The sequence below is a fragment of the Echiichthys vipera genome (assembly GCF_963691815.1).
Source record: "Echiichthys vipera genome assembly, chromosome: 3".
NCBI classification, from domain to species: Eukaryota; Metazoa; Chordata; class Actinopteri; order Perciformes; family Trachinidae; genus Echiichthys; species Echiichthys vipera.
Window position 1 is genome coordinate 23497232 of NC_139828.1, and position 27905 is coordinate 23525136.

Consider the following 27905-nt stretch of genomic DNA (forward strand, 5'->3'; position numbering starts at 1 on the left):
AATGGAATATATTTAGGCTGTGGACCAGTGAAGACATTAGTGGACAAGAGTGACCAACATTTTCTTTTATCATTATATAGACCAAACAACTAATCTATTAGGTGAGGAAATTATTGAAAGATTAATTGATAATGACAATAATTGTTGGTTGCAGCTCTAAAGTACATACGTTAATATCAACAGCAAAATGCATGTCAATGTCTTTATTTTATTCTTCTGTTCTTACAATTTTATTGCATTTTTTGCAAATTATTTTCTATTGTGTTTTATTGTTTAAAGCCCATATATTTGTCTTTTTAAGATTTCCTGGAGTTTCTTTTATATATTTTCTGAATTTCTTTAAATGTATTAAAAAGTTCAATGATGGCCAAATGGCCTCAGCCAAGATAATTATGCGACATTAATCAATATTAGGCTACTGATTTACTGACACGTGAGCAGCAATTGTGTCTTTTATTTTATTTTATTTTATTTTTTTAGGGGAGGGGGGTACAGTACACCTAGAAGTACATCATGTTTTATATTTTGGGTGAAATTAATCTGCGAAACGAATATAGCTTTAACAGATATAAGTCAAGTAACCGGATGCAGCAAGTTCTGAAGTTGATCGTTACTAGTAACGTCGAAGTTGTAACTTATGTAACTTAACAGTGTCATCATGTTGTGGTTAAAAAGGCCCCAGCATAATAACGTTTATGTTACACCTAACGTTAAGTTAGAATATCATTATTTAGCTGTCTGTCTGTTACACATAACATCCGTTCTTGGTCTGCACTCGACGTTATGTTTACAACAAAACGACGTTAGAGTAACGTTAAAATGGTGCATTTGTTCAAAGAGCTAACTTCTAACGTTAAAGTCTGTTTATTACATGTCGGTTTAATCGACTGTTCGGATATCTGAAGTTAACAACAACGCAGAACTACAGTAAATAGAAGAACTTGTAAAGTTTACCGGTGGTCAAACCATAATAGCTTGAAATCCTCTCCACTGTGTTTTCCTCTTCGCTCATCAGTGTGACTTGGTTGCCAGGGGTTACAGGGGTGAAAAAAGACACGACATAACTGACAGGTCCAAGAGCCAATCAGGTCTAAGCAATACAATGACGTCTCACTGTCGCAAAAAGTTACCTGAGTTTGCTCACAAGACCACACGGACACTCACACTTCGAACAGTCAGCCGGGTTTAATTTCCTCACGTATGACTTACAGTGAAACAACAATTTGAGTAAGTTATGAATTTCAATTAGACCTAGGCGTTTTGGACAAAACGCGCGTGCTGCAAACGACAGGTGGATATAATAAGTTGATAAAGTCGGTGCGGGACATTGGTAAGTAGTCTATGTTTCATTTCATTCCTGCTCAGTGTTGTGTTTGATATAATCGACAGGATGTAATCATAACTCCTACTAATTGACAAGTAATTAATATTTAATGGTTTGCCGCAGTGGAAGCTGATCAGGTTTGAGAATGTGAGCTGCTGTGTATTATTCAACAATGCGCAGGTACACCTGACTTCATTTCCTTCCTCTTCACGGACTGTTGCTGATTAGTCATCAGTTTGCAATGTGGGAGAAGACAATGGAAGTAGAACTATAGCCTATAAGAGCTTTATTATGATCCCTTGAAGTGTTTTAAATTATTTTCTTGAAAGAAAAAAAAAGAGGAAGAAGAACCTATAGGGCAAGTTCCCTGAGAGTAGTCAGACACACCTAACAGTCAATCTTTTAAGCGTTTCATGTTCAGCTTGTGTTACATTGTTGTTAATCAACACTGATTTTTTGGAGGGCAAGTGTGTTAGTATATTATATTACCATTATAAGCTTTAAAACGTGCTAATTTATTACATGGTGATAGTAGGCTTTCTATGCTTAAGCCTACAGTTGGTTGTGAAGTTGACTGTTGTTTTACTTTGTAAATGTTGAAAAGATATATGATCGATAAACTCAGTAATGCTTTTAAAAGAATGCCAATATATGTTGCACATAACTCACCCATATTTCATTGGTTGTAGATATGGAGGAATCCAGTGACTTGTATGATGTGTATGAGACAAACAGCCCCCCTCCCTGGGCAGACCATCAACATCCGTGTCTGGAGGATCTGGACAATGTGGAGAGTCTTAGAAGGAAAATCAAATATTTCTTTATGAACCCCTGTGAGAAGTACCACGCTCGCGGCCGAAAACCATGGAAACTGATACTGCAAATCATCAAAATTGCCATTATTACTATCCAGGTAGTAATCTCTGACATGGCCTGAACAGACATTAAGTGTGCTGTTTACCAAGTGATTTAAAAAGAAATTAAGCTCCTTTGAGTTTCTTGAAAAGCACCTTATAAATACATTGTATTAATATTATTATTATTATTATTATTATTATTATTGTTATTATTAATCACACTGATAACATGTATTTTACCCCTGCATCTCAGTTGGTGTCTTTTGGGCTTAGCAACCAGATGGTTGTCACATTCAAGGAGGAAAATCTGATGACGTTCAAGCACCTCTTCTTGAAAGATTATGTCGATGGAGGCATGGATACGTATGCTGTTTACAGACAGGCTGACGTCTATGATCACATCGATTACGTCATTGAAAAGGTAACCGAAATCTAACCTTTTTGTTTTGATTTCCTACAACATGAAGGCATAACTGTATTTGTTGGTGGGTCTGTATATTTTGACCGTGCGACACATCTTCCTTTTGGTTTAATGTTTGCGTAAATCATTGTTGGGATTTTATATGCATGCTTATCTGACCAAAGAGCTTAACAAGCACAACACGGTGGAGCTCGTCACGGGATTGGACTTGGACTTTCCTTCAGTTCATGTCGTTTGAACCTGTCTTGTTTGGTTTGTACATTTTGACTGTGAATCTAACCCTAAACTGCTGCAGCTGTTCGTTTCAGAGAGTTTACCTTTCCGACCCAACCCTATCAAATTGTCCACAAGTCTGACTTTATTAAGCTGAGCTGAATTTAAATTGTTCATTTTTAGTATGGACATCTGCACAACATCACAGTAGGCAATCACGAATATGAGAAAAATGGCGCTTTCTACAACCCCCTGTCAGTGTGTCAGGACTTCTACAGAAATGGTACCATCTACCCTGGAAATGAGACCTTTGAAATTGATGCTCAAGTGGAAACTGGTAAGTATGCATGAATGTTTGAGTTTTGTGTGGAAAACCAAAATACTTAACCAGGTTTAATGAGTTTATTTGTTGCTTGTTTTTTTTATTGTCTTTTTGTTGTGGTTTGTAACCAACAGAGTGCCTCAAAGTTTATCCGATGTATCATCCGTCATTGCGGGAAGCCTTTCCACATTTTGAATTGCATTTCAAAAGGTTTGCATGTAACATTTGATTGAAGTCTTTTTCTCTTTTGGTTTTAAACATGATGTGAAATCCCCTCCGTTAATGTAACTGCTCTGTCTTCCAGGATGCTCTCTGTCAAGATCACATTTGTTCTCAAGGCCATAAATTTACAGACAGTGAGATATCGAGAGCTGCCAGACTGCTACGACTTTACTGTTATTGTAAGTCACTTGCCTTGTCATCATGGCTCGGTAAACTACAGTATACACTAGTCAGAATTTGTCTTTACAAAGCAGTGATATGAAGCATCTGATCACTTCAACGGTTCCTTGTGACACTGCACCTGTTCACAAAGCACAGATAGGAGTTAAAATGAAAAGAGTCTTTTGACTTTTGTGTTTATTCAATAAAACTACTGAGGACATAAATCTGAGCAGTCAGCGCACAGGGCCTGCTATGTGCATAGTTAAATGTTATCTTTAGGGCCTGGAAAGTGAATATTTACTGAAAGGATAAGTCCCTTTTCAAAAGTGTCTCTCCCCCCTTTTGCGCTGGTTAACAGATCACTTTCAACAACCAAGCTCACAGCGGCAGGATAAAGGTTGACCTGGAAAACGATGTAGACATCAATGAATGCAGAGACTGGAAAGTAACTGGAGCGTGTAAGTTTGAGTTGAACTTAGTATGTACAAATGATTTACCTGCATTGCTTTAAACTCATGTCCAGGATTTCCTGGATGCATGGAGCCTTCTCTCTAAGCTTGTTTCTAACTTTGCTGCTCATAAAATCTGGTTGAAGATGTTGGTCCTTTTCAGATGAGAGTCAATTTAATTTTTTTTGTTCCCTCAGCTGCTAGAAACATATACCTGACTGTGCTGTTTGACTGCCTCATCGTTGTAACGTGCATCACCTCCCTCAGCCTCTGCACACGCTCAGTGATCAGTGGGATTCAGCTGCAGTGTGTAAGTGGAACTGACTATAAAAACACAGCAAGTATTTTTGTTCCACTCTGTAGTTTATTTGATTGGTTGTAGGGAAACGTATGATTGTCGGATATCTGTTCATTATGGTACTGCATTCATAAAGTGGAAGTAAGTCAATGTTGTGACAACCCCCTAAAATCAACAGTAGATGCCACATCTGAAAGCCAGGAACCTGACGAGTCATTCGAGATACAGCTCAGCACTGTGTCAAGTTCTTCTAGTCATAAATCTGTAATAAACATTGTGTTTTGGTAAAGCGCCTGCTCAATGTTGTTGTTGAACATTATGATATCATAAAGTTAAAAGTCTTGAATACAGAATAATTGACCTAGTGAGTGAAGTTGCTTTTTACTGATGTAGTTGGAGGTGTTGTAGCTAGTTTGGGAACACTTTATTTTGCTGTCCAACTTGGGGATAATTTCCTGGGGATAACTTTTCCTAATTTACTGGAAAAGGAACTGAAATGTTGTAAATTCATCTGAAGATTCCCGGACAAACTATGTCATTTATAACTATGTATAAAGAAAATGGGCACTGTTCTGTTTGTTGTAATTAATTAATGGCAGTAATCTGCGTAACCGTGTTACTAAGATAGTCTTACAGTCAGTCATTAAGATTTTAGTCATTCCTTGATGGAAATCAATTATTCTTTAGAAATGCAACACAACTAATGAAATGCAAATAACTGTCTCAGAACACTGTCCATACTTTCCCTGTACTTTGTACTAAATTATATATATTTATTATATTATAATAATAATCTAATTATATTATATATATTTCTAGGGAATAACTTGACATATAAGTTTTACCTCTAATATTAACTTAACTGCTGTTAGTTAGTTTAATCTACAACAGTGAATTACATTATTATATGTTTTATATGGAAAATGTCGGTAGCTGTCAAATAAATGTTGTTGGGATACAAGTACAATCTTTTTCTCTGAATTGGGGATTACAAGTATCAAGTGACAGGAAATGGAAAAGCTCAAATCAAGTACCTCAAACAACAAAAAAGACATGGTGACAACTTCCTCACAGAGATCAACAGTATAACTACCTCCGTTTCCTTCTGTTGTAAACAGGAGTACACACTCCACTGCAAGAACAACTGCGGTAAAGAAATCCCATTGTCAGATAAGTTGGAGTTTGTGAATGGTTGGTATATCCTGATCATTGTCAGCGACATCTTGACCATCATTGGCTCTATTCTCAAGATAGAGATCCAGACTAAGGTAATGGGGATTTTCTCTAACAGCATGATTGAGGTTGATCCATATCAATTATCTTTCAGTATTATGTACTATTAATATGAGCATGCATTGTGCATGTATTCTGAAGTTTTCCTTAAGTCCATTTGTCCCATTTTTAAACATCCACTGTTTCCTTTAGGTCCTCACAAATTATGATGTGTGCAGTATCTTTCTTGGGACCGGAACCATGTTTGTCTGGATCGGGGTCATCCGCTACATGGGCTACTTTAAGAAGTATAATGTAAGACCAGATTATTAATTTTTATGACTTTCACATGCCATGCAATAATTCAACAATACTATTGCCACACTGTTTGTAACATAGATCCTGCACTTTTCAAACACAACAGTTGCTCTTTTACCTTAAATATTTCTGAGAAGGGAATGCCACTAAATGTAGTTTTTCATGTGGTTTAAGGTAGAACACAAATGTCTCCACTTGAAGGGGATTTTGTTTTCTCACTCTAACAACATATCCTACAGTTACTGTTACTGAAGCAGTGCAACATTCTGATCAGTGAAGTTATCAGGTCTATTGCTGTTGATTGTACCAAATTACAGGTCCTAAAAAGGAGAGACTCCATTCTTCCAGATACTTCTCTTCAGCGATCATATTTCAGATCTTAACCTATCTGATACTGTTGTCTTTGGCTATTTTCAGGTTCTCATCCTGACAATGAGGGCAGCTTTCCCAAATGTTATCCGTTTCATCTGCTGTGCTGGAATTATCTACCTTAGTTACTGTCTATGCGGTTGGATCGTCCTTGGCCCGTACCATGAGAAGGTAACAAGAGTTTACATGAAACAAAAAAATGCCTGCTAAAAAATTTTTTACAAAACCAAACCACAAAATACTTTCAATTCTAATCAGGTTCTGCTTGTTTCAGTAGTTAATCATGAAGGAGAGATTAAAGGAATAACCTTTCTTCCCACTGACCTTTTTGTTTTAGTTTCGGACGTTGAACACCGTGTCAGAGTGTCTGTTTTCACTGATCAATGGAGACGACATGTATCCCACCTTTAAGAACATGAAGCAGAAGAGCAGCCTGGTGTGGGTCTTCAGCAGGGTCTACCTCTATACCTTTGTCTCACTCTTCATCTACATGATCCTCAGCCTTTTCATCACAATCATCACTGACACCTATGACACCATCAAGGTGATGTTTGTAACCCACCATTATTTTTCTTCCCATCTAGTTTTATAGGATGATTTGTGTGCTGGATATTCAGAAATGAGTTTTGATGAAAATGTTTTATTTGCAGTTGTTATAGCAAACAATGTCACACAGTGTTAACTGTCACTTTTGGTTACTCTTGTAGCAGCAGCAGCAGAGTGGAACCCCGACAACAGAGCTGCAAAAATTCACATCAGCGTGTAAAGATCTGCCAAACTCTGGGGTTTACAGACTCAATGAAAACAACAGCTGCTTCTTGAACTGCTGCATCCCCAAGTAAGTCAAATGCACCTTACTCCCCTTAAAAAAAGAATTGTCTAATACAATCTGGTCAAAAGGAGTCTAATGGCAATGGTATCCTGGCATCCTTTGGTTATTATGTGGTAAAATCAACCATTCATGTCCCTTATTAACTCTAAACTGAGGATGCGAGTAGTGTGCCCAAGTTTTTTTTAATACTCCATGTAGTTGTTAGACATAGCACCCTTATAGAATCTAAGCTGAGCTATTTTCTTCTTTCAGGTGCAGGAAGCATCAGGAGCGGCTGACGTCAGAGGCATAGCAGGCCTCCAATGTGGACATTTTAAAGGGCTTTATCGTATAAACTATAACCTGTTAATTAATGTGCACTTATACCATTCAGTGGGAGAGTCTTGAAAATCCTTTTTTTAACATTATACCCAAGTTTTGATTGAATGTAAAGGAGCAGTTTTTCAGTGCTAAAAAATGCAGCCAAACAGGAGGGCTAGAAATGAAGGGATAATGAAGTCTGGTCTCTATGATGCACTGAGCACTTTGTAAATATACTTATTTATATTGACATGTAGATGAAAAAAGAGATTGTGATACTAAAATGTGAAACGGTTGTTTTTTGAAAGCATTTTGGAATGATCCCAATACTGTACACTGAAGATAATGAATCAAGATTAAATAAATAAAGTTGTAATCCATGAGATTTTATTTCTCCATTTTCAGGAGAAGATTTCAATACAAAAGCTAAAATAACATTGCTTTTTTTTTCTCACACTATTTTATCCCTTGATAAATCTTACAACAATGAAAAATCCCATTTCACTTCACGGCAATAATAATAATGATAATTCTAGATACAACCTTTTATGATAAAAAACTGATAGTCTTTAAAAGCAATTTGGGAAAGCAGATACTATGAATGGCTCCACAGGTCCCCAGTGCAGTCGTAGCACTGGATGTGGACCTTTTTAATTTTCCCAGAAATTTCTCAATTGACCCTCTGAGTTATTATTAGAGAGGTCTAGATCAATTCAAACTGTGGCATACCACTCTTTAAGACTTACTGGAATCACCAATAGACAGAAAAGGCTGTTGCTTAATTGCTGGAGATACTGTAGCGTCATATGTGTTCCTTTGTCCATCATCAAAGCAGAAATCCCTTCAATTTGGCTTATGTCCTTAGATACATTTCTTTTGGTCTTAACAAATTGAACCACCACAACCCACAGTGTGGGTGAGCGGCTTGATGCAAGCCTTCAGAGTGGGCAGATGTCACTGGTACAGAGGTATCTGATTAAAACGGGGGCAACACAAAAAGTGTCACCTATCTAAAAACCAAGTCCACAAGTCTTAAAATCCTAAAAAAAAAAATCCCATTTTACAGACACAATGACCAGTTTAAGGGTTGAGATCTTGACAGTATCCTTTGTCTTCTTGGCAGTCTCACAGGAACATTGTTAGGACAAGCCAAAAATGATTGTGTGTATTGTGGGTTAGCAAAAAAATGGAAGCTTGGTTACTTCATTTTGTCTCCTGAACCAAAAATCCATCATGAGTTAGTCTGGTTTTGATTGGTCGACGCCAGGGGGCGGCAGGACTCGCTGCTCCTCCATCCTGTTGGATTGGGAGCGCAGGATGAGACCAAAAAAATCCTCATCTGGAACAGTTGGTCCTTTAGTTTTAGAAGGTGGAGCAGCACACCTCTGGTCGTTCAGTCGGGAGCCCTTAAACATTGACAAGAGACACAATGTTATATAAGCTGATGTTTATCAAGAGCAATTTACAGTTTGGCATGAGAAGAGATGTATGCACCACTGCCAATTTAAGGAGAGCCCTTACTAAATGAGGTCTTTTAGATGTTTTACACTTTGTAGAAGTATTTGGGATATCAAAAAGGAAATACTTTGGCTTATTTGAATGCAATCAATTCAAAGCTTCAGATCTAAATTATTGCAAGAACACACAAAGAAAAATATTGAGTGGGGAAGAATTAAAATAGTTTATCAAGATAGTTACTTGAAGTTACGTTCTCCAGAAAGCATGCCTAATAGATGCACGCCGTCAGGTCAGATTAAACAACCATCGACCGTCTAAAAATAAATACACTCTGAAGCTTCTGTTGACTGACTGACTAATCGGCTTGATATTCAGGCTGTTGTTCCTCGCATCGTGAGTAACCTTTTCATTTAGAGACTAATGTGAAGAGGTATTTGAGTTGAACGAGGTTACCATGGTAAACTGTATTTTCTTGCAGGACAAGAGCTCATTAGATCATTGTGTCCAATATAACAATTATTAATTATAAATATGTATTTCTTCCTTTAGGGGAGTAGAATATTTTCACAAATATTTGATCATCATGATTTTGGATAGCTAGGTTAAGCAAAGTGTAGTGTCAAGTGTCTCTTGAAATCTAAAAGGCTATTATTCAGAAATGACAGTAGAATAAAGTGTTACCAGAATCTACTGTATGTTTGTAATGTGGAAAACACTTGAGCAGCTAGCAGTGTACTGGATTTCTTCTACTTACCTGGCACTTGACTAGCATGTCGAAGAAGACATCATCCCCCTCAGGCTGCTCAGCGCTTGCCTCGAGGCGACTGTAAAGGGAGGGTGTGTGAGGGGTTTCTGTACTGGTGATCGGGGCTAGGAAGAGAAATTAGTATTAGTCACAATGGGAGTAGTGATATTGAGGCAGATGACGAAAATGGGCCGTATTTCGTTACCTTGTGGGGGAATTTGATCTGTGCTGGAGGTGGAGGGTGTATGAGGCGGGTTGGAGGTGCTGAGACGTAAGCCAGGAAAATGGCTCAGGCTGACTCGTTGGTCGTCCAGGCGACGGGCCTGGGAGCTGGCCAGCAGCTCCAGGAAATGACCAGGATCCTGCAATGGTGTTTCGCACTCCAAAATAGCTAAAAACAAAAGATACTTATTATCTTTGTGTGATTTGTAACCAAATAGACGACAGTGAATTATTCTTGCGCTGGTAAGTGAGTCGTGCCTTTTTACTCCCCTTACCAGCATTTCAGTCTGATTTGTAGAAGGTAAATACAGGAAAATGAGCACAAGAGGGTTGGAGAAGGATGAGATGTTTCTGGGTCACAGCTATATTGTGAAATTTAAAGCAATGCTCCAACCCATAGACTTGAAAGTTGGCTGTAAAAAAAATGTAGTTTCATCCATTGTGGAGCAAGAAGATGATGAGCTTGGATTCATGACCATTAAAGAGGAGCACAATAATAACCAGTTTTTAGGATGGACAAAAAAAAAAGTATAGAAAAGGTCCATAGAAGCTGCTTTGCTCAAATAACAATGAAACCACAAACCTTTTACATTAAACTTTCAAGGCATAAAGAAGGGATTTTGGGTGGTATATCACTTTAAATCATCTTTGACACAAACAACACAAAAGGATTACACAACATGTACAGGACACATTTGTGGATATGCTGCATTCACACCATGCAAGGAAAAAAACATGTCACCACAGCAGACTATGGATATGTTGAGTAATTGGCTTGTCATTGATGAAGGACAAACATGTAGATGAATAAGAAAAGACCTTAATCAATTACAAATTTCCACTTGAATTTATCCTTGAAGTCAGTCAGCAAATTGAACTATTATATATGGTGTGAACACAGATGGGAACACGGCTGACTCACATTTCCTTTCATTTACAGGTGGGGTGGAGGAGGGAGAGGAATGAGCAGTGAGATGGCTCTGGCCATCCAGTAGGGAGCACCTTTGGTCGTCCATTCTGTTTCCCTGGAAACGAGAGAGGAGGTCGAAAAAGCCATCCTCTCCAATAGTGTCCCGTGATCCTGGCTATAGTGTAAAACATAAAAAAACAAGACTTAAAATGGCAATAGATTACTTTTATGTTTTAACTTATCATTATGAAGTAAATGTTGATTGTTAAATGTAATGGCGCGATATAGAATATGGAAAAACTATCACCAGCATTCTGATTGGTTCCCTATAAGTCTTGCTTTCACTATGCAACTCTGTATGTCACCAAGCATGATTTCCTGGAAATATGACACCTCACTTTACAGCAAAAAGGAAGAAGAAAGTGCTTTAGCTATTCCTGTACTTATGAATGTAATATAATAACACAGAGGCTCCACAGCCTGAACCAAGACAGCAAACTATTTTGCTTTCCAAATGACAGCAACATCACAGCTTCACTACTTCATTCTTACCTTTCACAATAAAAGCCCTAGACATATAATGTAACACCGCATTACTGCTTACTAGAAAGCATTTCGCTAAGAGGCAAATCAACCAAACAGTTTACAGTTCAACAAAATAGCTTACATTAGCTATCATCAGGTAGCATAAATGGTGGACAGTGGAACAACTGGGGTAACTGTGGAAACTCTAACATTACCTGGCAAAAGAAAAAGCCCTGTGGAAGAGGTAGAGAAGGGTGATAGAAAAGAAATACTGATCTAGCTTTGTACAAAGAAAGTAACAGAACCTGTTTGCTTATTAAGAGTGCTTCACTCTTCCTTTATCATACTGAGTGTCCGCCTTTATCAGAGCACTGAAATTGGAGTTTCTGGTTCATTTGGGATTCTTACAGTTGTGTTTTGCTTAAGTCAGCTGCTAGTAGTAACTATGTTGCTTACAATATGAACAAGTGAGATCAATCTGGAGAGCCAGCCTGACTGGATCAATCTACTTGTTGAAAATCTGTTTCTATTACCGTGTTTCCCTACCTCTGTGTTGTTGGTAACATTAACTCTGGGGAAAACAAAAAGCAATTCCCATAGGTTTGTCTTTTGAGACCCTGGCTCCAACAATACCACTTGGAAACACTAGGGGGAATTCTGACTGTTTCCACCTTACAATTATGTGGAGGAATGTTCTCATGTTATTAATCATGATAGCTAACCTGCTTTTAATGAAAACAATCAACATACAGAGGGGTAAAAAGTAAGAAGATTAAAAGATTAGTTGATTTGTCAACCGACCGGTAAAGTATTCAGACTCTTGAAAATAGTTGATTCATTTTCTAACACTTTTATGTGATGGACATCGACTTTTCCACTATTTTCTTTAGAGATCCAACAATCGATGAATCCAAAGAATACTGAGGAGATTTATGAATTAAAACAACAGCCCCTTTTTAAATGGCATTAGAAAAAAAAGAAGAAAAAAAGAAAAAGAAAACAAAACACTTTTCAAAAAGGGGTCAAAAGTAAAAGCTAAATGTTCAAGGTACATATATCACCCTTCTGCAACACAGGGCTGCACTACAAAATCCAAATTCCTTTCGTGCACTTGAAAGATGAATTAAGTTTTTGACACCACTATAAAATAGTTTGGAAGACATGAGTCAGATTCAAAACACCTCCTCCTAAAGTCTTAATACTGTATGTGGAAAAGATCTTTGGGAGTGAGGCAGTGTTACAGAATATATCTTTCACTTTTAACTTCATCTTAAGGGTGAATCATCATCGCCCATCTCATGGGTTCCAGGGATGTTATGAGTGAGCAGGAAAATATAGTGTATTTGGAGATACCTTAGGAGACACTGATGAGTCCAGCTCAGAAGATGAGTACACAGTGCGGTTTTCATGCTGTTCTTTAGCAGATGACTTGTTGTTCTTCTGTTTCTTGCTTTTCAGCCGGTGGAAGAGGAAGAGCTTAGTAGAAGCTTTGATTGTGTTGTTTTTTGAAGAGCCTGGGAATACATCCTCTTCCCAGTCCTGTACATTATAAGTGCATATAGATTGATCATTTTAACTGAACATCATTGACAGAATCAAGTTAGGGGTCTATGCTTTACCCATGTTAAACACTTTAGGTTGGGTGAACTGGTTCTTGGGGAAAAAGGGAAAATTATCATTTTACATGACAAAAAGTTTCAAACTAGTTTCTGCTCACGTCGGTCTATATGTTCCTGAAGCTGTAGTTCATGGCCAAGCACCAAATTCAGGAAAAGCACCCACAATTTAATATGCATCACTTTGAATGAACATCAAGCATTTGGCAATTTAATGCACTTCCATTGTCACCATATAATTTGCCTCAGAATATATATTTTTTTTTTTAATTCTTTAATTTAGCTTACAATTGGACAGTTTTGTATGTTTACGTCAAATATAAATTGGGAATGTTGAGTATATGTATGCAAACCAAAGAGTTAAGCCATTACATTTTTTTGACAGGTTTTTAAATCAGAGTGAGCATTCATGAACTTCCATTGGGTTGCAATACATTAAAGACTAAAACATCGCTGCATAGTACTGCCTGTGCCTTGTGAAATATTGTAATACATACCGGATGTGCAGATGAATCGCCAGTTTGGTTTTTGTCAGGACTTGGACTTTCCAGGTTCTCTGCAATGCCTCGTATCCTTGATGGCGTCTTGAACCCTGAAACAAAAATACAAAATTCAACAGAGTAGCCACATGTTTTAATATTTATACAGCCCTTTCACAACTGCAGGAAAACAGTGATTTAAAGGTTCCCTGTGGAAATTTTTTTGTAAACACACAAAAGTTATCTTTATATTCAGTGTTACTCAACAAACTTTATTGTGTTTATGTGTGTGCATATTGCTACATATTCCAAAATAGATTTGTCAATATGTCCCGAAAAAGATTTACCTTGGTGGTTGGGGTAACCCATGAAGCTCGCTGACAGAGCAGAGCTATTAGTGTTGGTGTTGCCAAAGATGTTAGGGTGGATGTTGGAGTTGGACTTCAGGCCTACGACCAGCCGTAGGTCCGACAGGTTCATCTTGGCTGTCAACTCACCGCTTTTGTCTCCAGTCTGCAACATCAAAGTTAATGTAAACATAGTTTAATGTGTGCATATGACTCCAAAACAAAGACAAAACATACTACTGCTAAGTGGAATTCATTTTTACACTGACTTTGTAGTTTGTATGTCCATTAAAGATTTTTAACGAATGCATACATACAAATGCTGCAGACCAAAAAAGAAGTTATTAATCCCTGCTGTTCCAGATACAACCAGTAGAGGGGGGTGTGACCTGATGGCAACTACTGATTGCACTCTGAGGGAGGAGGTAAACACCAAACAGTCACCTCTTTGGCAATTTCCAGATGTTTCTCAGCAAAGTACATGGCTTGCTGATGATTCCCCAGGGCGGTGTGGGCATTTCCTAGACTCCAGTACGCTCGTCCTTCCCCGACTCTGCAGCGAGACACAGAGGGAAACTGGCTGAGCAACTTTAGCTGAGATTACACAAGAATGGGAAGGGCATTCATCAGTACAATACAGTATACAGTACAGTCACAAAAACTTGATCTTAACAAAAGGTTATGCTCATATCACAACAGCTAGTATTTAACAATTCAATATTTCTCATTAAATCAATCTGTGTGCACAGTTCACAAATATGTGAAAGTGTTCAAAATAGACATTTTCTAAACCAATAATCACAGAAAATTACTCTCTCTCTCTGCTATTGCATTGTATACCTGGTATGCATGGCTGTGCAAGTTATAATACCACAAATCTTGGATCCTTTCCCTTAAATTAGAAAAATAGAGAGGAACACCAACACTGGGAATTACAGCATTGCTTTTTTAGCAGGGATGTAGTAGAGGAAAAGCCTATAAAAAACAGATAATATCTGTAAGGTAAAGCGAAAGAGGAGCTAATTTTAAATTTAATCCATAAAAGAGTATCATGTTTTATATACTGATTTCAAACTCCATATAATCTGTGCATATAAAGTATATTTTGTTGCCTGTCTTCTAAAAACCTGTTAGCTAGTATGCATGTTAATCTCATATTATTATGTGTTACTGACCTAAAATCAAATTGCAAGACCCAAAAAGCTGTTTCTCTATGACTTTGACTGCCTTTTAGTGTTTTTGCAGTTCCCCGTTTCTTCATTGGTGCTGGCAGTAACAACCACTAAATTGTGGCAGTTAATTAGTTGTGGGGCCACCCACACTGAAACTGTCCATGCTCATTATACTTCAAAGACAGTTTGGCAGAAAGCTGACAACATATGGCTTTTACAGCCAATACCTGTCACTGAGGTCCTGAGCAATGACCAGATGTTTGAGATGATAATCAATGGCTCTCTCATAGTCCTGCAGTAGTGTGTAGGTGTTGCCAAGACTGTAACAGGCTTGGGCCTCCACTGCCTTGTCCTTCAAAAGCCTGGCCAGCTGCAGAGTCCTCCTGAGGGCGAAATAGAAGAGGAGGAAGACGGTCAAAGAATGTTGAGGGCGGGAGCAGGAGAATGATAGTTATCTGCTGCTATCATTTCTTTCTTTGTTGTAATTTTCTGAAGGGGTTCTGTGTCACGATAATGCGAGGATAATAAAAACTTCTGAATTTAATTTAACTTCTGCTCCCCCACTGCATAGCTGTACACTTACAGTATCTGTGGTTGTTGTAAGACTTTGTTGTATTTAGAACTTTATGTCTGGCTTCTTTATACAAACAAAACTGTGACTCTTTACTTCAAGTCTGCCTATTTAGCATTTATAAGCCGTAGACAAACATTCAATAAATGGAGGAAATGTAGTTATTACATGATTGTGTTGTTAATTATAATTTTAAAGTGTTTATTATAGTATTTGTCAGAAATTCTTCTATAAAAAAGGCACATTTTATATAATTTTATTTTATTTTTAAACTGTTTATACAGCAGCCTAGACATAAGAATGTCCACAGGACAGACAGATAAATCTACTTACAACTACATTATAGTGTGCTATAAAAAATACTTACCGGCAACTTTATAAGTTGTGCACCTTTCCAACTGCTTGTTAACGCAAATTTCTAATCAGCCAATCAATCACATGGCAGCAACCACATGCATTTAGGCATGTAGACATGGTCAAGACAATCTGCTGCAGTTCAAACATCAGCAGAGCATCAGAATGGGGAAGAAAGGTGATTTAAGTTGCTATGAACATGGCATGGTTGTTGGTATTTCAGAAACTGCTGATCTACTGGGATTTTCACGCACAACCATCTCTAGGGTTTACAGAGAATGGTCCGAATAAGAGAAAATATCCAGTGAGCGGCAGTTATGTGGGCGCAAATGCCTTGTTGATGCCAGAGGTCAGAGGAGAATGGACAGACTGGTCGGAGCTGATAGAAAGGCAACAGTAACTCAAATATCCACTGGTTAAAACCAAGGAATGCTGGAGAGCATCTCTGAACGCACAACACCACCTGCTTCCTAGCAGATAGGTAACAGCAGCAGAAGACCACACTGACACTTTATTAAGCACCAGGTATGCCTCATAAAGTGGCCAGCAAGTGTATATACTGCTTATAAATGCTAAATAAGGGGGACATAAAGTAAAGTGATCAGCTGATGAGACGAACCAATTTCACAGCAGTCAACATCTAAGTTTAATCAGATTTTTCCTTATTCAGTTGATATATGGTTGTGTATTCAAAAGAGAGATTAAGTCCTCTCAGTTCTGTTGCTTAATATTTTACAGTACAGAGAACAAAAAGTATTTTGTGATCAGGACTGTGCTAAAATGAAAAATAGCATTAGCATACTTGTTCTGTGTCCAAGTATGTTAATGAAATACAGCGATATCTGCAAATGACCATCACGAGGTGAGAAAGGCCTCAAGCCTCACTTGTTCACTTACTTGTAATGACCAGCCGCCACTTCAAACTGACTGAGGAATATGTGCGCATTGCCAAGGTTACAGTGGGCCCTCCTCTCAGCAGACTTATCCCCAAACTCTTTAGCTATGAGCAGCCGCTGCCAAACAAGACAGACAGTAGGGGGCACAATACTCAGGTCAGGATTAACAAGAAACATTTTCAGGTAATCAGAACGAACACAGTCTTCACAATCATGAGGTCAGACGAAACAAAAATGTATGTGGATAAAAACTGCTACATCTTCTTAATGAATGTGCTAATATCATCCAATATTGTTACAGGTCTATCAAAGGCCAAAAATACATGTAACAAAGGCAGTTTTAGGCAGGTGATGTGATGTGTAGCAGACACTGAAGCAACTTACCTTTTCATGTGCTGCTGCTGCAGTTTCAAAGTCACCCAGCAGATAGTAAGTGTTGCCAAGGTTACCATGGGTACGACCCTGGGCTGCCCGATCGCCTAACTCCTTCACTAGGCACAGGTTTGCCCTTTTGATAAAAACAAAAAACATTAACATGTGTTATGGTACACTTTTTTATATACACTTTGAATTGCACTATTTTCATGAAAAAAACAAATCGAAACAGATGTGTTTCAGGAGGATTTGTTTTTGGCCAGCAAACCCACACAACAAAAAAGTAATTTACTTTTTTCCCCCATGGGATTAATTAACTGGGCTGAAAATCATATTTCACTTTCAGTGAAATAACCTTAACTACCTTAACTTCAGAAGCTTGTAAGTGGTTAAAGTACAACCACCTTTCAGCACATGACTTATACTCCTATTTAGGAAAAGCCAGTAAGTGGTATTTTACATACTGTATAATATTATAGCTACATGTCAGTGACAGTCTTGTAAATGTAAAAACTTTTTCCATCAGCAGTATTTTCTCTTGCAGAGATTTTACCTTCAGGCTGACTTAACAGATAAGAGGGAGGACAACTTTTAAATACTGGCAAAAAGTAAAGTGCTGAGGCAGCCAAGGTGTGCTTTAGAGATTTGGAACCAAACTATTTTTGTTACAAAGCTTATACTTCGCAGCGTCAACCGGTTTCAATGATGTTATATTTTATATCTGAGGAATTTGGCCGTCAGATTTATAGAAAGTAACCACGTAGGAGTTCCACGTCTTACTCGAGCACAGCAGTGGGCTGATGATAAACTATCATATTTATATGAATACTACTATATGAATATTATACTGACAATTATGTTGTACATAATGTAATTAAAAAGCTAAATATTGTTAACCACTTACTGTTGCAAATGGATGTGTGTGGGATGGTACTGGAAACTGTGCAAAACTTTGTTTGGCAAGATAGCCTATATTGATGTTATAAATGGATGATCCACACAAGGTTGAGTTGTCTGTTTACATATGAGACATTTAAATTAGTCAGTTACTTGGGGAAAGCCTTGGAGATGAGAAAATACCGTTGTAGGTAGTTCTCACTTTTATCATTCACCTGGGCTTTCAAAATAAATGCAAAACAACAACTAGAGACCATCTTGCAATTAGATCAAACCTGTCACAATGCCAAATCAGGTCAGGACTTCCTACCCCCCTTCTTCTAAGGCCCTTGCTCAACACCCATTTTCAAATTTAACCTTTATTTTGATCTCAAATAAACACCTGTAATGTTTCATGACTGTATCGTGCATGGTTGTAAAAATCTTGGCAACACAATGTGTACACCCACATATGTGTGGTCACATTTGTGTTGTTTTGTCTTAGTCTAACCGGGATGTCCATTTTCGCCATTGTTTTAATGTAGAATTTATTCTAATTATTTTTAGGTAATGAGATTCTTCTATATTTTTTTAGAATGTGCACTTAAGAGAGACAAGAAGCGTCCACTTGTATAAGGTAGTAGTGATGCAGAACATTCGAGTTTGCGCTGGTTGCTGCCGGGACTGATAATAGAGCTGCACTAACGCCGTTTCCTCATGTTTTCCTCATATGTTTGAAGAGGTTGGTGATTTTTAAAGTGTGTAAAAAAACAGAGATTTAGAGGGTCCGTTGTAGTAAAAAGTACTTCTGACGGATCGCCCACACTAAATATTTCCATTGTTGTTTGCTAAGGGTTTAATGTGAAAATGCACTTTGTAAGACTGAGTGACTGAAAGTAGTTACCGGTATGTCAGTTTCAGTAACACCAAAGTCTGTTTTATTGTTTAATAGATGGTTAAACATTTAAAATAACCACTTTCTAAATCATTCATTCCAGTGACCAGCAATCATTGCAGGAGGTTGGTGTCAGCTTTGATCTATTACAGGAGCAGTATAGCCTATTTTGGAACCCTACCAAGCATGGAATGTCTGAGATTTAACTGAAATGCTTAAAAAAATGTTATGTATATAAATGAAGTGGTTAAAGAAAAAAATTAGTATGTTTAAATTATTTTGAGATTTCTAAAACATACAGATTAGCAATCTGGAATGACACCAAAAGTCGCATCTTCATTGCTTCTCCTTTCATACAGGAAAAGTATAATCTGTTCACCGGGTGCCAGTCGGTACCCCTAAAAACAACAACAACAAAATAGCCAAAACCACCTCTGTGGTTTGCAGGACTACATTTTGCCATGATGACACACACAATAGATTGACAGGGTGAAAATGATACCAGCATCGCTGTTGCGGCTGGTAAATATCCAATGTTAAGGGATACCAACTCACTCATAGTACTGAGCAGCTTTCCTCAGGGCTATCCTGGCCTCCTCTGGAAACTCTCCTGGCTCGGCTCCAGTCCAGCAGATGCTCTTGCCCTTGGCGTGGTAAACGTTCCCGAAATTATACAGCGCTCGAGCCTGTCCAACCTACAGCATGGAAACCAGATTTTCAGAGGCGGAAACCAGAGTGACCAGCGCTGTAATTATATACTCAAAATACACTGACACCAGTCCTGCTTGTTTGCATGTGTGCTGGCAAACTATTCTAGATATTGGTACGCTGACGCTTTGCAGTCATTGTGCATACCAAAACTGTGCTGTGGTTGCAGAGCAAGTCATGTGGTATGATTGAAAAGAAATTTGGATCCATTCATTCTAATCAGTTTTAGTCACTGACTGAACTTTTTCATTACAGAAAAGTGAGAAGTCATCCATTGTTTGTTGTTGTACAATAGTTCTAAAATATCACTAAAATGTGACCCACCTTGTCATATATGGCTCTGGTGATTTCCAAATGTCTTTGGCAACAAACTACTGCTTCATCATACCGTCCTAAAAGCTTTAATGTGTTCCCAAGGTTGCCACTAGCTTTTGCCTCACCAAGTTCATCTCCAATTGTTCTAGGAGAAAAAAAAAGATAAGGAAATAATTAGATTGAAATATTAGTGGCTTACAGAAGTGCATGAGTATGAAAACACAAGAGGCAAAAAAGTAATTCACAGCTGCAAGCAACATTACAGTGGAATGGAGTCTAGAAATTTAATCAAGGACAGGGAGCTGGTAATTAAAGAAGTTTAACCATTTGTTCAGAATATGTTGTTAGAGTTTAATCCTAAAATCTTTGTGTTGGACCTGCATGTACTATTATATATTAGTATGCACAGTCACTAACCCTGGTTAAAAATCTTACCAGCAAGAAACGGGTAATTTTCAAGATAGTCCAATCTGTATAAAAAGGGTTCAAAAGGATGATATGGTTTAAAAACAAACTTTTATTAAGGTTGTGAAACTGTTTACCTAGTAAGTGTGAGGTCATGCCGATGGTACTCCAGGGCTTTGTTGTACTCTTGCAGGTGAAAGTAGGCATTGCCCAGCTGGCTGTAGATGGCACTTAGGATTTGTAGGTCTTCTGTTCCAACCTGAATGGCAGACTCAAAGAACGACACACCGGCACGATAGTCACCAGCCTTACAGAGCCGCTCACCTTCCAGAGCCAGGTCCAGACATGATGACTCCATCCTACAGAGAAGTGGGGTCTAGGTGAGAAGTGACAGTGAACTCTATGTCCAAAAGTCATGATATTGTTGAAATACTTATCTACTGGTCCACTACTGTATATCAAGAGGATTCCAAAGCTTCAAATACAAAAGTACTATCAAATATTGAAATACAATCAACAAATTCAAAAACTCTTGTTAAATCCTAGCCTAGAGGGATACATTCAATCAGAGGATGCAATATTATCATATGCAATGCCTAAAAAAGGTAGCGACTTACCATTATGTTATGTACAAATTAACCTGCAGCTTTTTGTTTTTGATTAATCGCTTACGCCATAAAATCTAAAAAAAAAAAGGGGGAGTCAAACTGAATGTCTTCAAATATCTTTTTTTTCCTGACCAACAGTCTGAAAACCAAAAGTTATTAAGCTTACGGTGATAAGAAACAGAAAAGCAAGAAAAAATATTCACATTTAAGAAGCCAGAACTTGCGAATGTCTGGCATTTTTTCACTATGGACTGACTGATATCCCAACTTCCTTATCATAAATGTTTGCAGTCAAAAATCCAAACCTTTTGTGATGTACATAGAGCAGTTGATACTTTACATCAAGAGTGTTTGGTTTTAAAGTAACTTATGAAAGGTCAGTCAACAATATTTAAACTAGGGCTACAACATACATTTAATTCCTTGATTACATTTAAGATTGACCAAATAGGCCAACTGTTCAGTCTATAAAATATAGAATTTTGTTTTCCCAGAACCCAAAGTGACATCTTCACATTGCTTGATTTGTCCCAGTAACAGTCTAAGGACAGAAATGCAGCAAATACTGGAAGCTGCATTTTGGCATTTTTGCCTGGTAACTTACTTAAGATAGCAATTATTAAAACCGATGCTGTCAACTAATGTTGTCAAACAAGTGGATGCCTTCTAATTGCCACCATTTTAAAGAAGAACTACATACTATACAGATACAGTAACGGCAAATGTTAAGCAGACAGAAGTCCAGACCATGTGAAGCCACAGACAAGAACTATGAATCCAAAATAGGACAGAGTCTTTTTCTATCTGTCGTGAGCCTAAAAAAATGAGCCTGGAATGAAAATGTGTGGCTTACATTTAACCAAGAGCACAAAGTAAACTCATATGTGTCTGTGGTACGGACCATTTTACAGCCTCCACACCCTTCCTTCAAAATAAGATAATCCGTTTTTGTCAACATCAAACAGCGAGTATTAAAAAATAAGCAGAAAAAAAAAAGAAACAAGTGAATCTATAAGATTACATCATAGGATTGTAAAACAAATCCAGTGATGCATGAGTGCACAGGACATCCAGCATTTACTTCCTCTGTGGGATGCAGTTTAGAGATACAATTTCAAAAGCTGAATAAAATGGATTACAGATAACTGACAAATGCTAAATTTGAACCAAAAATACAATACTTCTCTGTATTCAGACCTAGAAAGCGGTTATAAACTGAATTAAATCGATTGTGCTTTTGAGATATAATTTGATTTTAGTGAAACAAATGACATTTGCCAGCATGCATTTTTATTTGAATAACAAAGTCTTTTGATGACACCTATCAAAACAAATAGAGCTTAGGCATCTACTTCCATGTTGACTTTTGAGCACCCCCTGAGAGACCCAGGGCTCTCAGAAGACAACATTTCCTCTCAGTTAGTCTCCTGACCCTTCAACAAAATACAATACTTTAGGAAATTCATGGTTAATGGTTGGGGTTAATGTCTGCCACTCAAACAAACCAACTTATTATCCCATCCACTCAATATATTAACTGAGAAATGACTGCCCAAATGTGGCTTTATATAATTCACATATTATGTATGTTATAAATACAGTGCAGCCTACGGCTTTCTTTACTTCAAAGCTTCCTCATCTCTATTCACCAGTGCTACTTAAACACACCTTGGTGACAAGGATAAAGTATTTAATCTCCGCTCGACAGCAGGGACGCCTTTCAAAAGTGAGAGTTGATGTAGGCTTCAGAAGCTTATATTAAATAAATCTTTTATAGCTCTACACAATTAAACACAATATAATATGCCCTTGGTGCTTTAAAATAATCCTGGGACAGACTTTATATGATAGTTTACACAGTCATGTTATAAAACCTAGGGATGAATCTGCCCTGAGTATTATTTAAAGCTAAAAGACAGAAATAATTGGTTTCCCTGTCTATATTAACATGCTTCCTGTCATCTAACATATTAATTCATTACTTTGAGCCAATGCAAAGTGACATACCTGTTGCCTCTCCTCATTCTGATGCACTCAAGACAGTTTGACACGACGGACATTTCACGTTTCCTGATCACTCTCTGGAGCAAACACAGCTCTTTTAGTACAGCACACTTAACCTTCTCTTCCTTCACGTGCATACACATAACGCATGCAGCGACAGTGTCTCAATTTCATAAAAAAAAAAACACGGCTCTCTTGGATCTGCTGCTGCCTCTCAGATGGCTCTGCTAACCCGTGGTAACACCAAAACAAAGGAATTAATCCGCTCAGCGTTCACATTGACCCCGGTCAGGAGCCGGGGTGAGAGACCTTTTGTTTAAGCAAGTACAGATTAACACCAGGTGGTTACCAAGCAGATATGAACCATGAGAGGGTTGTCATCTAGGTTGCCAAGTTTGGAGGATTTCCGTATTTCTCCATGACTTAGCCATTGGTAACCTGCATCCCAAAGTCACCTGATGGTATGTGTCACTTCCAATTAGGCCAAACGTCAGTGGTAATTATAGCCAACTTAAGTGGCTCTGGTGAACCCTAAGGCTATCAGCTCAACACTCCAAGATATAACAATGCAGCAGCAGGCAAGCCCGATGGGTAGGATTTTCTATATTGACCTTGTCAAAGCTAGTTTACCTGCATGAAAACATACACTAATTGTTTGATTTTCCTAAGTCTCAACGATTACTTGGGACAAATCCCACCAAAGCTTCTAGTGCCTCAGATGTAGCCAATCCAGAGAAATCCACTTGTCTGAATCAACTAAGAAGCCTGCACCAATGTGCCCTCTAAGGGAAGAAGGTGGAACAGTGACATTAAAGCTGCCACCTCGGTTGACATAATATATCCATAATAATATGGAGGATTATTGGGGAAAACTCTTTGTGCATGCGAAAAGGTTTTAGGCTAGTAAATAATGCAATCTGCAAAAATAAAATAAATCCGAGCACACAGTCACCCTAAGTGCAGCTGCTTGAGTATCATTTAAAGTACGAGCTTTTGGCCGGACACCAACGTTTCAGAACACAACCAACATGTTCATCTCCTTTATCTCCCAACTGGAAAATATATTGCCGTTAGTGCTTGAGGCTGGACCTCCCATTATCAGATTGTACTCAGTAACAGGTAATGGACTAGCCTGCAGGTTATTGATGAGACAGAGGGCAGAATTCATTCAGAGGAAAAAGTGCTGAATGCCGATGGCGAACCTACATGACAAGGCTTGTGTGTAATACCTAACATCACAATGATGCAATGCAATGTCAACTCAACCTGACAATGCAGCCTGCAATTAATCAGGTGCATGCATATTCTCACAATCGTTTCAGTTGTGCCATGAAATATTTACATTGACAGTAAGGACCTCCTGTAGTCTGCTCAGCATCACTCCTCAGTTAGCCAATAAGGTGTTGTGTTACGGCCACAGAGAAATGGTTGTTACTATCCTCAGATCAGTGTGGACATACAAATTTGTAATTATACCAATAAAATTAAGTATAGGCAGGTTTTACTAAAAATAAATGTGATACAATAATGTGAAATTATACTTGAACATTTAATTAATTATGTCACAATTATTTCTCCCGTGATATATTAACATTTATATGTATTAACAATTATTTTTATTAATGACTAATCAGCCAATAGTAATCTCAATGAATTGATTGGTCAATGAAACAAACACTTAGCCAGCAGTTATTCACATTTAGGTAGCTGTAACCACATTATTTGTGCATTTTTGCTTAAAAATTTGATTGACTATCATCTGATTATCAAACTAGTTTCTTATTATTTTTTCAATAATTAAATTACTTATCATTTCAGCTCTATATGAAATATTATGAGGTAAATCTATAATCAAAGTTAAAGCATTCAGGCCATGTGCTTTTTAGAGATTATTTTGTACTTCAGAAAGTATAAAATAATACATTTGTGGTTAATGTGACACTTAATATGCAGCCTACCTCTGGCGGACATGAATTAAATGCCACCTGTCCTGCGCAGAGTGCAGAGAAACTCTTCCATACATGACAGTCAGCCTGGTAGTCCTAAGAAGAGCCAGAGAGTGAACCACATCATGGATCCCCATCAACTGCCAAGCTGAAGGGGTATTTGAAAAAAATCTGGAGACTAACTGATAACAAGGACTCATCCCTGGGAAAGGCTGAAACCTGCCATGCATGCATGTTTTCGATTGGACAGCTCAGGAATTCAGCCGTAATACTATCTCTGTCCCTCCTCTTATCTTGAAACTGGAGCTGGGAAACCAGAGTAAACACTCACTGACACACACCGCCATGTGTTTGCACGTTCGCACAAGCAACATCTTATTCCATTCATTGTTCAACAAACACAATTTCGAGATGCAGGTGGGAAGAGCACTTGAATCAAACATGCTCTTCAGTTGTAATATATTCATGGAATATTTTATTGTTAGGTTAGTTTTGAGTAGGATATTACCTTGATTTGAGGCTATTTTGCTGGAAGTATCCATTTGAAAAAGGCTCGTCAGCAACAATGTTTGGCTACACTGTGGCATTCAGATGATATTAACCTGCTATATGGTGCAGGCTGAGTGCAAAAAAAACTCAAATAAGTCTCACCAGCCTGTGCCTTTGAACCAGTGCAGGAAGGATTTGCCCCAGTTGTGCCAAACTCCCATGGGCATGTCAAGACAGAAACTTTAGACTCACCAGACCAGACAACACTTTATCCACTCTTCCCACCTCCCATTTTGGTGATCACATGCTCGCTCACTGCAGGCTTTTTGTTTTGATTTTTCTGCACATACCATTGGATTGAGCTGTGCTGGACTTGTTTGCCTCCCTATCAGCTTGAATGAGCCTATTATTCTATGACCTCACTCGATGACTTTCACCCAAAGAACTCCAGCTGACTGCATGATTTTTTTTGTTGATTGCATCAACAGACAGTGTAGTGCACAAACATCCCAAGGGTGCAGCTGTTTTTTATGCAGCCATTTTCAAAGTCACTTTAGCTCTTTATTATAATTGTCAAACAGTAAGTTCACTTTTTGACCCTGTCTCCATGCTTTACATAATTTTTTAAGTGGTGTTTGAAATGAGGATTGTAGACTTCAAAGTAAAGAAAATGAAAGGCAGCACACGCTATTGAAAATACTGGCACTTTCTTTTACAACTGCCTCTTGTAAGAAAAAAAGCTGCACTGAGAAATATTAATAAACAAATTAAATATGAACCAACACTGGGACAAACATTGCAATTTACATTTGCACCGTTTTTTTTACTGCCTCTTTGTGAAATAGCTTACCGATATTAAGAAACACTGAAGGACAAATTAAACAGGAACTGAGATGTATGGCGATTTAAGAATGAAAGAGCAACAGAAAAAACCAAATACTTGCCCTTTCACTTTTGCTTCCATCTCTACCTAAATTCCTGTAAATTGAATGTTAATATCATCTGTTTACTTTAAATATTGCAAGTGTAAATCGCTGAATTGCTTGGAGGAATGAAGTGCAAATGAAACAGGGGCATTTATTTGCCATTCTCAATACCTATATGCATAAATAACGTGTCTGTTACGCAATAAATGTTTAAAATCCTAAAGAAAACGTTTTCCCATCCCATAAAGAGTTGGCACAAATATGAAAAACTATAAAACACCTCTTTGGAAAGTCTTTGCTCCGAATAACAGTCATATACTCACATGTGCTAGAAATAAACCATAGCCTGTTCAATATGAATACACCCAGCCCCAATTAAGGGATGCTCTCTAAAGTGTAAACCATTGCTTCATTTGAAGAAAACCATCATTAGAGACTCAACCCTAACCCTGTGGGAAAAGAGGTCACGCAAAGTTAAATGGAAAACTGAGCTGCAACACCATCACTGTAACTACTCTGTAATCATAGCCTTTTAAGATCAGTTAAGTGTGTTCATCAAGAAGTGCGAGTTTTACCAAAAGGAATACACATATTTCAGTCAATTAAAGTGGAGGAAAGCTACTTAGTTATTGAAACGAGTGCAGAATACGTCTGTGTCTTAAATGTATCAGTATGCTGTTGTGTTTTTTAAAAGGAAACATGGGGAAAGCTGCGAGATATTCACTTGAGTCTCGTTAAGACCCATCCTTCACGGTGTGGGAAATTATACACTAGAAAACTGGAAATAAATGAGTCAGTTATAGTATGAACATGCCAGCACATGCTCGCTGTCTGACTACACGGGAGATAACATCAATCAAGTGGAGAGCTATTTTAGTCTGTTACTATAACGTCAATATCAATACGAAGAAAAACGAGTACGAAAACAGCAAAATAAGCTAACTTTTTTACGCGTTTAGCTAACATTAAGTCACTAAAATGGAGCACGCACACATGAATGACACAAGAAGAAAAAAACTTTTATCGTTAATCATTTCACCTACCTCAAACTCAAGTACGCGAATACACCACAGACATGGCTTCAGCTTCAGAAAATATTTCCACACTAAACTTCTCGGTTCTCAGTTGTTTACTAAACTGCTCACTCGTCCATCTGGGAGGAAGATGAGTCGCTTGTCTCGGGAGCAGAAGTTGAAGAAGCCACTCCTCGCTCCTCGCGCTGAAAATCTGCCTCCAATTAGGATTCCACAGTTGCTGCCTTCAAGTGCCATCGGAAATCTCTGTATCACTACTAAAACGCAAAAAAAAAGCAGTCCCTAAATACGTCGTTTTGGAGGGCGGAGGGAATTTGAAGGCCCTCACTGAAGGATTAAATGAAGTTATGTTTATACAGCAACACGTAGCACATAGCCGGAATTCATTCAGAGGCAATTTGCCAGACGTGATACTCAGATTTGAAGGTCTGTGCCGCCCCCTGTCGCACAAAGTGGCTCTGTGCTGGGTTTAAATTTAATATGAATGTATATTCTCAATTTGGAGAGGGAAATTCCAAGAACTGTTGAAAGCGGCAATATGTTGGATTTCAAAATAAAACCTAGATTCATTCATTCATTCAATCATCTTCAACCGCTTATCCCGGGGTCGGGGTCGCGGGGGGTGCTGGAGCCGATCCCAGCTGACTTTGGGCGTGAGGCAGGGTACACCCTGGACAGGACGCCAGTCTATCACAGGACACATAGAGACGAACATAGACAGACAACCATT

At 38.1% G+C, this 27905-nt stretch overlaps 2 protein-coding genes across 2 annotated transcripts; one reads left to right on the forward strand and one right to left on the reverse strand.

Annotated features, from left to right (window-relative positions):
• Window positions 1–1290: 1290 nt before the first annotated feature.
• On the forward strand, window positions 1291–7368 carry mcoln3b (mucolipin TRP cation channel 3b). The gene is made up of 14 exons (XM_083940412.1): window positions 1291–1330; window positions 2014–2237; window positions 2435–2602; window positions 2999–3152; window positions 3272–3347; window positions 3442–3538; window positions 3880–3979; window positions 4168–4280; window positions 5387–5536; window positions 5694–5795; window positions 6216–6338; window positions 6505–6711; window positions 6875–7005; window positions 7252–7368. The coding sequence occupies exons 2-14, from the start codon at window positions 2016–2018 to the stop codon at window positions 7289–7291; spliced, it is 1683 nt and encodes a 560-aa protein (XP_083796538.1). The 5' UTR covers window positions 1291–1330; window positions 2014–2015; the 3' UTR covers window positions 7292–7368.
• Window positions 7016–27323, reverse strand: LOC310966620 (G-protein-signaling modulator 2-like). Its single transcript, XM_083940411.1, has 15 exons — window positions 27185–27323; window positions 20306–20527; window positions 19773–19908; window positions 19296–19435; window positions 16979–17102; window positions 16596–16711; window positions 15001–15156; window positions 14046–14154; window positions 13602–13767; window positions 13273–13367; window positions 12513–12698; window positions 10647–10809; window positions 9708–9893; window positions 9512–9627; window positions 7016–8705 (listed from the first exon to the last, which is right to left on the reverse strand). Exons 2-15 carry the CDS (start codon window positions 20524–20526, stop codon window positions 8538–8540), a joined length of 2082 nt encoding a protein of 693 aa, XP_083796537.1. The 5' UTR covers window position 20527; window positions 27185–27323; the 3' UTR covers window positions 7016–8537.
• Between the last annotated feature and the right edge of the window lie 582 nt (window positions 27324–27905).

Bases quoted from the DNA above. Each gene is read 5' to 3' on its own strand.
- mcoln3b (XM_083940412.1), top strand. From the start codon at position 2,016: ATGGAGGAATCCAGTGACTTGTATGATGTGTATGAGACAAACAGCCCC. The intron at 6,339-6,504 runs GTAACAAGAGTT...TTTTTGTTTTAG, and splicing joins TTGGCCCGTACCATGAGAAG to TTTCGGACGTTGAACACCGT. The intron at 7,006-7,251 runs GTAAGTCAAATG...TTCTTCTTTCAG, and splicing joins TTGAACTGCTGCATCCCCAA to GTGCAGGAAGCATCAGGAGC.
- LOC310966620 (XM_083940411.1), bottom strand. From the start codon at position 20,526: ATGGAGTCATCATGTCTGGACCTGGCTCTGGAAGGTGAGCGGCTCTGT. The intron at 15,157-16,595 runs GTAAGTGAACAA...TTTCGCCCTCAG, and splicing joins GTGGCGGCTGGTCATTACAA to GAGGACTCTGCAGCTGGCCA. The intron at 10,810-12,512 runs GTATCTCCAAAT...TTTACACTATAG, and splicing joins ACTCATCAGTGTCTCCTAAG to CCAGGATCACGGGACACTAT.